The sequence below is a fragment of the Triturus cristatus genome, chromosome 8 (genome assembly GCF_964204655.1).
Source record: "Triturus cristatus chromosome 8, aTriCri1.1, whole genome shotgun sequence".
Lineage (NCBI taxonomy): Eukaryota > Metazoa > Chordata > Amphibia > Caudata > Salamandridae > Triturus > Triturus cristatus.
The window spans coordinates 1,453,446,569-1,453,459,265 of record NC_140591.1 but is presented as its reverse complement, the minus strand read 5'-3'; the positions used below and the strand labels follow the sequence as shown (position 1 = coordinate 1,453,459,265).

General features: G+C 46.0%; 1 protein-coding gene across 1 annotated transcript in view; it reads right to left on the bottom strand.

The window, feature by feature from the left end:
* Positions 1–12,697, bottom strand: part of RSF1 (remodeling and spacing factor 1) — a 705,323-nt gene that overhangs the window by 278,337 nt on the left and 414,289 nt on the right. The window contains exon 9 of the mRNA XM_085623248.1: positions 10,774–10,853. Within this exon, the coding sequence (XP_085479374.1) occupies positions 10,774–10,853 (80 nt within the window). The remainder of the gene's footprint in view (positions 1–10,773; positions 10,854–12,697) is intronic.

Below are 12,697 nucleotides of genomic sequence, written 5' to 3'. Positions count from 1 at the left end.
GTTTTGACACAGGAACAGGGTGGGAAGAATAAGCCATGTGCATATTTTTCTGCAACCCTGCATCCAGTTGCTAAAGCTTTACCGAATTGCTTGCTTGGAGTGGCTTCAACCGTAGCAGCAATAAAAAAAAAAAGTGACGGTTTTGTGGGAGGAAATTATCTCACCGTAATGGTGCCGCATGCAGTGGATACTCTGCTAATAAGACACAGACAAAGCAGCTCACCAGTGCACATCTAACAGGATATGAATTGACTTTATTCAGTTTCAATATCACCCTAAAAATGTGCAATGTCTTGAACCTAGCTATGTTACTATCCCACCCTTCAGATGAAGAAAAGGTTGATCATGATTGTTTATTCACAACGGAAGAAGAGACTAAGGGACTGGTAGACTTGACAGACACATCCCTATGCGACCCTCAGGGCATGCAGTTCATAGATGGTTCATGCTTCAAGCTACCTGATGGAAAGACCACAACAGCGCATGCAATTAGCACACTTCAAACAGTAGCTGAGACTAAGAAGATACCTCACAACTCAGCTCAGGTCGTAGAGTTGATAGCTTTGATTAGTCTGTGAATTGCGTAAAGATCTCAGGGTAAACATATACACAGATTCAAAAAATGCATTTGGAGTAGCACATCATTTTGGGATATTATGAACAGAAAACAGGCTTCTTACATCACATGGGACCCGGATACAACACGGAGACTTAGTTTTAAATCTACTAGATGCACTTATCTTGCCTGCAAAAATGCCTTTGCTGATGAGACGGCAAAAACCACAGCTAGTACTAAAAAGAATGGTATGTACATCTCAGGAACAGCTAGGTAAGTCCCTGAAGCAGGAATGTATGAAACTACAATGGAAAGTGTAAGGGACATTCAGAGTCATGCATCCCCTGAAGAGCTGGAAATGTGGAAGGAGACAGGCAGGTTAGATGACAAACATAGTTGGGTGGATAGCACTGAAAATCACAGATGGCTGCTCATGAATGCGTATGTCCATGTAGTTGTTTCTATGGCTCATGGGCCAATTCATATAAGTGCGAAGGGCATACAAAAGGGTCTGAATCCTGTTTGGTGTAATGGAAATATCACTAGCATAGCTACTGCCTTAGTTAAGAATTGTATGATATGCATTTAGCATAATGCGGGGAAAGGTACACCGACACCCTCAGGACATTTTGTACCCCCTGACTTACCATTTGAAGTTCTTCAGATAGACTGTAAAGATATGGAAAGGTGTAAAAACTTGAGATATGTTTTGGTGGTGGTCTATATGTTTAGCACATGTATTAAAGCCTATCCGCTTAGACACAATACGGCTCTTAACACTGCTAAAGCATTGGTTAAAGAATATTTTCCTAGATATGGAATGCCAAAAGCTATTTGGAGAGACAACAGGTAACATTTCATTGGTCAGATAATAAACAAGGTGTGTTTTGTATTACAGATCAAACAAAAGTTTCACGCTGCCAATCATTCCCAATCTGCGGGTTGGTGGAATCCAATAATGTAATATTAAAACTAAAATTGGCACAAATAAGTGCTAGTACAGGATTAAAATGGCCAGATACTTTGCCAATAGCCTCTCTATAAGAACGACTGTATGTAGTCAAAGGGGCTTATCACCCTATGAGGTGGTAATGGGAAGACTAGCAAATGTGTGAGGTGTGCTGAGACCAAAGAGATTTACAGAAGTTGAATATCGTCTGCTTGCCGACTATTGTGATCAACCCACCTTAAGACTTGCATTTGATTCACCAACAGGTCAGAACCAGTCTACCTCCTCGTTTGGAAGACCCGGGACAGACACTGCATCAGGCCCGGGGACTGGGTCCTGACGAAGAATTTCCAACAGTCCAATTGCCTTCAGCCCAGGTGGAAGGGCCCTGTTCAAGTCCTTTTGGTGACGCAACCTGCTGTGAAGGCTGCTGGAGCAAAGACTTGGATCCATGCAACACATTGCAAGAAGGTGCATTTGTCCCTTCCATATGATCAGTGGGTAAAGAATGGTCTCCCAGATGAGGAGTGGGAGAAAATACCCGCCTTTGTGCCATTCAGTGATAAGAGTTCTGGATGAGAATGCAAAACAGAGAGGCTCAGGAGAAGGAGCTTCAAAGGCCTCTGCCGTTTTCTGATGACACTCCGTTGTTTGAGGACCATGAGCAACCTGGTCTTCAGCGTTACAATTTGAGGCCACGTAAGCCCACTGCACAGAACACTTAGTCTAGGAAAGTGTCCCATTGCTTTGGACACCACCTTTATCATCGTGGGATTAGTTAGAAAAAAGCTTAGGACGGAACAAGCTCCAACTGCCAGGTGCTCAAGAGCGCCAACTTTAATGGACTAACTTGTGCAGCGGGGTTAGTAAAATAAGAACACTGTGAACATTGGTTCTCTTATCCTCTCCTTTGGTGCTCATATACCCCCCTTGTCATGATCTAGGTTCACCGCGCCTACAAGAACTAACAGTTCCACAAACCCCTGCAACAAAGGGGAGGAGCCAGAGGGCTTAAATAACGCCCATGACGCACAATACGTTGTGCGTAATTAAACGAATGAAATTCGAATACGACGAGCGGCTGCTCGTGTTCATGTTTTTTCCCGCGTTTGGAAATCAAGCGGCGGGGTATTGATTTGTATTCAGCCGAGGAAGCGGCATCCAAGATATTGGAGTTTCCAGGTTACAGCGTCGACGTTCCGGCGGGCTGCGGCAGGACCGAAGGCTTTGGCAGTATCCTTTCGACATCGAAAGGGAGTCACAGACGAAGACACGAAGTCTATCGAGAGCGGGGCAAACTAACCGCAAGTATCTTGGGATCGAACTCGGATTCCCATGGTGTGGGTGTGTGTGTGCACAAATCATTGTCTACGTTAAGGAAAGCACCTCAACGCGTGATCAGTGTACAATACTTTGAGTCTTGAAGCATTAGAGACAGAGTCACGACAATAACTGGAACATTATGTGATCTCTTGGTCATAGGACAAGCGCGTCAATCAGGCGGGTTGCCATTTAGACTTCCGAGCAACAGATACGCAAAGCAAAAAGGAAGTTCAGAAAGCCATATGAATGGCTAGGTCTTACGGTATAATTTCTGTGGAGAGTATTTCCTGGGAGTCAAGGGTGTACGCTAAGATTGCATATTTACAGCGTTCTCTTTCCTCAGAATACAAACAGAGCTGTTTTTTCCTCATTTACAAGTTAAACGTACTCTATCCCCTTCAATGCAGATATTGATAGTTTGAGTGATGTTATGTGGAGAATGGTTACTCAAAGGGTTTATGGTGTGTTTGTGTAACTGAACATATACTCTGTCTTTCTAAAGCAGTACTTACAATTTAGCGAGACCTATTGAGAGTAGAGATATTTTATTGCACTGTATTGTTATTATTTGCATGTCTGTTAATTTTCTTTACAGGTTCTAATCCCCGCTGTTCCCATCCTTCCCTTCCCTCGCTTGACTGCTCCAGTCTTCCGTGCCTTTCGTGCAGGAAGTTGGTGACGTCGAGAGATGGACCCCATATAGCGTCGCCCGAATCCTGAGGAGTATCGGACCTGGGACTGATTCTTGACAGAATTACGCACCCAAGTATTGAGGCTCCTCCCGGTTCGGGAGGTGGGTAGTAGACGCATTATGGAAGAGGTCTTAGCGGCTCTTAACGCAGTACAAAGGGAGTTGGTGGCCTCTAGGGCCGAAACCGCTGATTTAAGGGACAAGGTGGATAGGCTGTCAAGGAACCCTTTTGATGTAGGATCCGGTACAACTCCTATACAGGTTCACGTAGCTCCTCCCATTCCTTTGGCTAATCCTGAGAGATATTCGGGGGACCCCCACAAGATACAGGTGTTCATAACTCAGGTCTTGATGCATTTCTCCTGTAGGCCATCTTCATTTCCTACGAACCATTCGAGGGTGGCGTTTGCTATCTCCTACTTGGCTGGCGATGCAGCCAATTGGGCAGTGCCTTTAGTACGTCACAACGATCCGGTCTTATCAGACTGGGACGAGTTCAGAACGGCATTGGAGGGGGTTTTTGACAGGAGAACTACCACGTTCAGCGCAGATAGGGAGCTCCTAGAACTCAAACAAGGTAGAACAGAGTTAGTGACGTATTTAACCACTTTCAATAGATTGGTAGCGGAAGCGTCGTGGCCAGAAGAGAAGCGAATGTCTCTTTTCTATCAGGGGTTATGCAACGAGTTAAAAGACGTTATAGTTCGCATTGACCCTCAGCCTCGTACCTGTGAAGCTCTCATCAGTTTGGCCTTACGTTTGGACGGTAGGATCACCGACCGGGGAGGTGAGAGGTTCCGGGTAGAGAAAGTTAAAAAAGAAGCCACAGTCAGTGAGGTGTCATCGGAACCCATGGAAGTGGGAGCGGTCCGTGCTACGCTATCACGAAATGAAAGGGAGAGCAGACGAACACAAGGCTTGTGTATGTACTGTGGGAAAAAGGGACACTATGTCCGTGAGTGTCCAGCGCGTCCCAAGAGACCAGGGGGAACCTACAGGAATCAAAAGGCGATTGCCACAGTGTCAGGAGTGAAAGGTCCAGGAAAGGAGGGTGAAGAATCAGAGAAAGTCGAGCTTCCCAGATGGACTATCCCTTCTTTGGCCACCATTCACCAGGGTGCTACTGAAAGGCATATAGAACTACTCATGTGGTTAGAAACCGGTAAACAAACTTGTCAAATCAGTGCCATGTTAGATTCGGGTGCTACCGGTAATTTTATCCATCGAGGTCTGGTGGAAATATTAGCGATAGGAAGGATCACCCGTGATATTCCAGAGGAGGTGTTAGCGGTTGATGGCAAACCTCTTACTTCGGGATTACTTCTGGAACAAACCGAGACGTTAAGATTAACGTGTAGAGCAGGCGAAATGCGCCACATAGATTCATTGGCTTTAAATATCATAGACGCCCCGCAGTACGAGGTGATATTGGGAATGCCCTGGTTCAGTCATCACAACCCCACCATAGATTGGAGAGGCAGAACCGTTCGATTTTTATCGGAGGACTGCCAGGAGCATATGGTACTAGGGGGGGGTTCGGGGGCCACAGTGTTGGCGAACACATGGGTAGCAGCCACCGCAGCGGAGAGGGATGTTATACTTCCAAAAGAGTATAGGTCTTTTGCCGATGTGTTTAGCAAAGAACAGGCCGAGGAACTTCCTCCGCACCGTCCGTATGACTGCCAAATAGATCTGGTGGAAGGAGCGACGATTCCGGCATGCAGAGTCTATGCGCTCTCTGAACCAGAGACTAAACATCTGCGAGAGTATTTAGACCATTTTTTGGAAATAGGGTTCATTCGCCCTTCCCGTTCACCAGCGGCCTCTCCTTTGTTTTTTATAGCGAAGGCCAATGGGGACCTCAGAGCATGTTGTGACTATCGCATGCTAAACAAAAGCACAGTTCGAAATCGATATCCTCTTCCACTCATCCCTGTCCTTTTGGATCAAGTAAGGGAAGCCAGAATTTATACACGGTTGGATCTCCGAGGAGCGTACCACCTGGTGCGTATTAGGAAAGGGGATGAGTGGAAGACTGCTTTTAAGACCCGCTATGGTCTTTTTGAGTATCTGGTAATGCCGTTCGGGTTGTGCAACGCCCCGGCGGCATTTCAGTACTTCTTGAATGATGTGCTTAAGGAGTTCGTGGATAGAACAGTAGTCGTTTACATTGACGACATATTGATTTATTCTGAGGAGGTAGAGAGTCATCAGGAACATGTGTTACAGGTGTTGAGAGAGTTACGTAAACACAGTCTCTTTTGCAAACTAAGTAAATGTGAGTTTGGGGTGACAGAAGTGGAATTCTTGGGAGTGATACTCCGTCCGGATGGGATGAGAATGTCAGAGCGAAAGATACTTGCGGTTCAGGAGTGGCCGGTCCCTACCAACGTACGTGATGTACAGTGCTTCCTGGGGTTTTCTAATTACTACAGGAGGTTTATTCAGGGATTTTCACAAAGGGCCATCCCCATTACTCGTCTGCTTAGGAAAGGGGTAGTCTTCACCTGGACCGCTGAAGCAAACCAGGCTTTTGAGTATCTAAAGAAGGCTTTTACCTCGGCACCAGTGTTGCGGCACCCACAGTTGGACATACCTTTCATAGTGGAGGCCGATGCTTCAAATGAAGCAATAGGGGCCATCCTGTCCCAACGAGACAAAGACACGGGGCAGCTACATCCTGTGGCATACTTGTCCCAGAAGTTGTTACCAGCAGAAAGGAACTATAACATTGCTGAAAAAGAGCCTCTCTCTATAAAAAAGGCTTTTCAGGAATGGCGTCCGTATTTATGGGGGGCCAGATTCCCGGTAACTGTGTATTCTGATCATCGGAATCTACAGTATCTGAGAACAGCTAGGCGTCTTACACCAAGACAAATGAGGTGGATGCTGTTTTTCGAAGAGTATAACTTCTTTATCACCTTCCGTCCGGGAGCAAACAACCGGAAGGCCGACTCCCTTTCTAGAGTGATGACTGTGGAGGGCACAACGGATGCAACTAAAGAGTCCATCATACCTCCGTCCAAGGTGATATGTGCGATACGCGCAGAGGAATATCTAGATAACATCAGAAACAACCGGAGTCAAGAAGCGTGGAGCAGTTGGGCTGCAAAAGGCCCGGAACGCACGATCCAGGGGGGTCTGCCTTTTTGGGGTCGGCAGTTGTTTTTGCCTACACATGCACTTAAAAGAAGAGCTTTTGAGTGGTGCCACGACTCTCCTTTAGCAGGACACCCGGGGATCCAAAAAACCACGTTACTAGTACAAAGACATTTCTGGTGGAAAACTCTCGTTTCGGATGTAAAGAAGTGGGTGTCTAGGTGTGAAGACTGCGCCAGGGGAAAAACAGACACGACTACTCGCAGGGGCAAATTGGTACCCTTACCCACACCCGAAGCACCTTGGCAGACCATCAGCCTGGATTTTATCACAGGGCTTCCCGGGGATCAAGGGCATTCCGCCATACTGGTGGTGATCGACAGTCTCACAAAGATGGGACACTTTATTCCTTGTAAGACACTGCCTACAGCGGGACAAACCGCACAACTACAGTTGCAAAACATAGTGAAACTGCATGGAATTCCGATGGTCATCGTATCCGACAGAGGCCCCCAGTTTATTGCACGTTTCTGGAGAGGGTGGTGTAAATCTCTGCAGATAGATTCAGCACTGTCCTCAAGTTTCCACCCACAGACAGATGGACAAACCGAAAGGTTAAACCAAACGGTAAAGAAATACCTCCGATGTTACGCTGAAAGCGCGCAAGATTCATGGGTGTCCATGTTATGGATGGCAGAGTTGGCGTACAATAACTCCTCCCACAGTTCCATTGGGGTTTCGCCTTTTGTATCTAATTTTGGGTATAATGCCAGGATTTTGCCTATCACCATGCCAGGAAGGGCCATAAACCAACCAACGATACAAGCACATCTGAAAGAATTGCGTCAAGGACACTTACGAGTAAAGAAACTCTTGGTAAAGTCCAAGTTAAGATACAAGAACTGGGCTGATAAACATAGGGTGGAGGGTCCACAGTATCAAAAAGGGGATAGAGTGTGGTTGTCAACAAAGAATATCCAGTTTAAGCTTCGAAGTGTTTTTCATCCCCGGTACATTGGGCCGTATCGAGTGCTTAAACAAATCAATCCGGTAGCGTATAAATTGCATCTTCCGGGTTCACTCAGGATCCACCCGGTGTTCCACTGTGGTCTTTTGAAACCGGCAAAGGGTGGTTTGAGGAAACCTCCTCCGGCCGTGTCCACTGCAGACGGACAGGAATATGAGGTGCGCAACATTGTGGATTCCAAGTACAGGGGACGTAACTTGTGGTTTTTGATCTCCTGGAAGGGGTACACAGCGGAGGAGGATTCGTGGGTACCCAGAGCCAATGTACACGCGCCAGCTAAGATCCGGGCTTTCTACAAAAAGCACCCGGAGAAACCGGGTTCTAGGAGGCGCCTTGAGGGGGACCTACTGTCATGATCTAGGTTCACCGCGCCTACAAGAACTAACAGTTCCACAAACCCCTGCAACAAAGGGGAGGAGCCAGAGGGCTTAAATAACGCCCATGACGCACAATACGTTGTGCGTAATTAAACGAGTGAAATTCGAATACGACGAGCGGCTGCTCGTGTTCATGTTTTTTCCCGCGTTTGGAAATCAAGCGGCGGGGTATTGATTTGTATTCAGCCGAGGAAGCGGCATCCAAGATATTGGAGTTTCCGGGTTACAGCGTCGACGTTCCTGTGGGCTGCGGCAGGACCGGAGGCTTTGGCAGTATCCTTTCGACATCGAAAGGGAGTCACAGACGAAGACACGAAGTCTATCGAGAGCGGGGCAAACTAACCGCAAGTATCTTGGGATCGAACTCGGATTCCCATGGTGTGGGTGTGTGTGTGCACAAATCATTGTCTACGTTAAGGAAAGCACCTCAACGCGTGATCAGTGTACAATACTTTGAGTCTTGAAGCATTAGAGACAGAGTCACGACAATAACTGGAACATTATGTGATCTCTTGGTCATAGGACAAGCGCGTCAATCAGGCGGGTTGCCATTTAGACTTCCGAGCAACAGATACGCAAAGCAAAAAGGAAGTTCAGAAAGCCATATGAATGGCTAGGTCTTACGGTATAATTTCTGTGGAGAGTATTTCCTGGGAGTCAAGGGTGTACGCTAAGATTGCATATTTACAGCGCTCTCTTTCCTCAGAATACAAACAGAGCTGTTTTTTCCTCATTTACAAGTTAAACGTACTCTATCCCCTTCAATGCAGATATTGATAGTTTGAGTGATGTTATGTGGAGAATGGTTACTCAAAGGGTTTATGGTGTGTTTGTGTAACTGAACATATACTCTGTCTTTCTAAAGCAGTACTTACAATTTAGCGAGACCTATTGAGAGTAGAGATATTTTATTGCACTGTATTGTTATTATTTGCATGTCTGTTAATTTTCTTTACAGGTTCTAATCCCCGCTGTTCCCATCCTTCCCTTCCCTCGCTTGACTGCTCCAGTCTTCCGTGCCTTTCGTGCAGGAAGTTGGTGACGTCGAGAGATGGACCCCATATAGCGTCGCCCGAATCCTGAGGAGTATCGGACCTGGGACTGATTCTTGACACCCCTGGTCCATTTCCTTATATGATACTTGTGTGCATTAAAATATCTCTTGAGTTATGATAGAAGCTATTAGTGTAAAGTGTAGAGACCCCACCTTGCACCTATTCCTCCAGGAAGTTATCTCCAAGGAGATAATGGAATTGCACCCATTTGGCAGAAACTTGAATCCGAATAAAGTAGAGGAAGGTGCTCCATTGGTTCGACAAGCGCCTCTTAGGACATGGTCTCGTGAGGAGAAATGTACTTTGGTTTCTATCTTACTGATAATAGTTGCAAGAATATTTGGTATGTCCTGGTTTTTGGAAGAGAGTTCGCATGTCCATACCTTTGTCGATCACACTCCGACACCGCAGGAACACTAGCACTTTACTCTTAACCCACCCAAGCAGAGCCATAGGTTGGGTTATCAGAATAATACATTTATCCAGAGTCTTTATGAAACACATGAGTCACTAAACACTACCAAGTGTTGGGTTTGTGGTCTATTGCCTGCCGTGGGTAAATCGAGCAATAGGTTTATCACTTTACCTTTTACCTACAATGGATCTTGCCGTGCATGGTTTCAGTTTTTCTCTTCGGCGACTCAGCTTAGGCCCTTACAACTATTTCAGCCGATTTGATCTACAATAACTAATTTGCTAATGGGTCTGTAGATGGTAAGAAATTAGAGAATGAAACATAAATAGATTGGAATAAAACATTCAAGTATATACAGTGGCTTAGGTAAAACGGTACATTTAAGTTAGAGGAGTACAAGATGTCTCCTCCTTAGCACCCGCTATTTTATATGCAGTCAAACAGTCTATAGTTATCTTTCTTTCAATTGGGCAGCACCATGTTATGGCGTTTCTCTTGCCCTCCGTATATATTGCCCCCCAGGGGTCCAGAAACAAGTCTGGTGGTGGCAGCTGAAAGCAGCCACTCAGCCTGGACACTAGTGGTAGGTTAGTTTTCAGGGGGCATCTCTAAGATACCCTCTGTGCACATTTTTCATTAAATCCCACACTGTCATTAGTGTGGGTTTAATGTGCTGAGAAGGTTGATACCAAACTCCCAGCACCATATACTCTCATTGGCAGCACTGCACTTACAATGTCTACGGATGGACTAAGACACTGTAGGGGTACAGAACTCATGCACCTGTACCCTCACCACTGGTATAGGGCACCCAGTTAGAGGGGTGACTGACCTATGCCAGGGCAGTCGGTTGTAGGCATGGCACACAGAGATGAGTGTCATGTTGACTCTTCACTTTGTTCTGCACTAAACCACGCAGCTTGCAAAGGCAGTGTGAGAGTGTAATGGTACAGGACCTCTGAGGGTGGCACAATAAGTGCTGCAGCCCTTAGAGGCCTTCCCTGGTCACAGTGCCCTGGGTACCTGTGGTACAACTTACCAGGGGCTGACCTGTGCTAGAGATACCAATTGGGTTAGTTTTGGGGGCAGAACACAGGCCCTGGGAACCTGATTGGCAGGTGTGCCCTTTGGCAAATAAAGTCAAAGTGCATCAGCAGTCTGGCAAAAGGTGGGGGGGGGTTACTTCAACAGAAACCCACTTTCCTACAGTCATGTTTTAAATGTTAATATTTTTCACTAAAATATTTTATGAAAAGACAAAAAAATAGTTATATGTGTTACCTTCTCTCTGCTCGTTCCTTCTTCTTCAGGACGACATCTAAATTCTGCAACTGTTCTTCGAGCTTTTCACACAGTAATTTCTAAAGGGAGGGGAAAATAGAGATCAAATTCCTGTGCTACGTTCTGGCATCAAGAACAGAACCAACTGAAATGGATTGCAAAAAACTGCAAGCATTTTAACAACATCTTCAGTAAATCGTGTAGTCATACTTTCAGTACATTTCCATTTTCATAACTTATCTAAAGTTGTTTGTTGCATAATGAGCTATGATAGGAAGGAAAGTGCTACTTTTCTGTAACAATCAGTTATATCTTGAAGTGTTGTAATTTATAGGCTGTGTACTCTTCTGCCATATGTTGCTGGGTTCAGACTAATGCAACTTGATTTTCTCCCAAGTCTTTGTTTTCGTTTTGAATCACAAAATCCCCAAATATATCAGGACACAGACTCCACCTTACATTATTTGTATTTTTCCCATTGGAATAGGGGTCCGTGTACTTGCATCCGTTTAACCTCGTCTGTGTTGAAGATGACCTGCAGTCGTCGTCAGCACCAGCTTCCACAGCTCCCAAGGCTATTTTTTTTCTTTCTCTGAAATGCCGATCGGTGTGTGTAATGTGCCGATGTCATTTATTGCTTGGTGCTCAAGGGGATATTTTACGTCCTAACCCCCAAACACTGAAGCACGCTAGAGAGGTAATTATGGAAAAGGAAGAATCTCCCCTTTCCAATGGTACCTTTACCTAGTAGATCCCTGCTTTAGGATCTTTGCAAGAGAGAGATCCCCAAGCAGGCATCCACCCACTCGACCCTCAGGGACTATTTTTAAGCAGGGCGAGCCCCTGGCAATGGGTTAGTGAACCCCTTCCCCAGGCGCAAAAGGCTTGGAGGTTCATGCCTCCAATCTGCCCCCCGGGTGCAGAAAGCCCATTAAACACATTTCTTTTTGTATCAAAGCAAAATGTGTGGTGGCTGCCCTCTCAGGCATCTGGCCTAGACCCCACCGACCCTTACAACCCCCAGAAGTCTTTCTGCTCCCCGTCGGGGGCAGAAACTCCACTAGACCACCAGGGATTATATCTGAATGGGGGAGTGACCTCCCTTTGAATGGGCTAATGCTCCCCCAAGGCCCAAAAGTTTTCTGCCCTCCCCTCCCCGAAAGCTCACGAGACACCAGGGATTTCTTTTGTGGGGAAATGGGAAGGAACAAGGCATTGGGCCTAACCCCATTCCTCAAAGGACCTGCAACAGTCTTTCAGATTAGAGGTCTTTAACTCCAATCTGCCCCTGTGAGAGGGGCAAAAAAGCCCATGAGACACGAGGGAGGATTTTTTTTTGCTACAAGGTGTGGGGGTGGCCTGCTCACCCTCCCACACATCGGGCCTAGCCTCCACCTCCAATAAGACCCCAACACTCTTTTTGCCTCCATGGGGTTTAAAGCATCCCCACCTGTTTGGCAAGGCCAGACATTTTGATGATGGATGCCTTTTTTTAATACATACAGGAGAGCAGAGTTGGGCTAAGTCCTGGGGAAACCAACCAAACCCAGACATTTGTGCCCCAAAAGGCACACATCAAACCAGGGTCAATGAGAGTTACTCCGCAAGACTCCCACTGACCTTGGTTTGAATCTTGCCTGTTGAGGGCACTATGCCCAGGTAGCATTTATCATTAATATGTTTATTTGAATTTTAAGAGAACAATGCAAATAATACAAACGATAATAACAAAGCAATGACACAGTCCAAACATTGACAACCTCCTGTAGCAAGTCATATACATACATACAAAACATATATGATAAAATAAATCAAGCAGAAGGAAGGTAGAGAGGATACTGAATGAAAACAAAAGATTGGTCCCACCAACTAGCCGAGCCGTAGCACCTCATCCGGTGTATCTCCATCTAATGGAGAAAGAGAG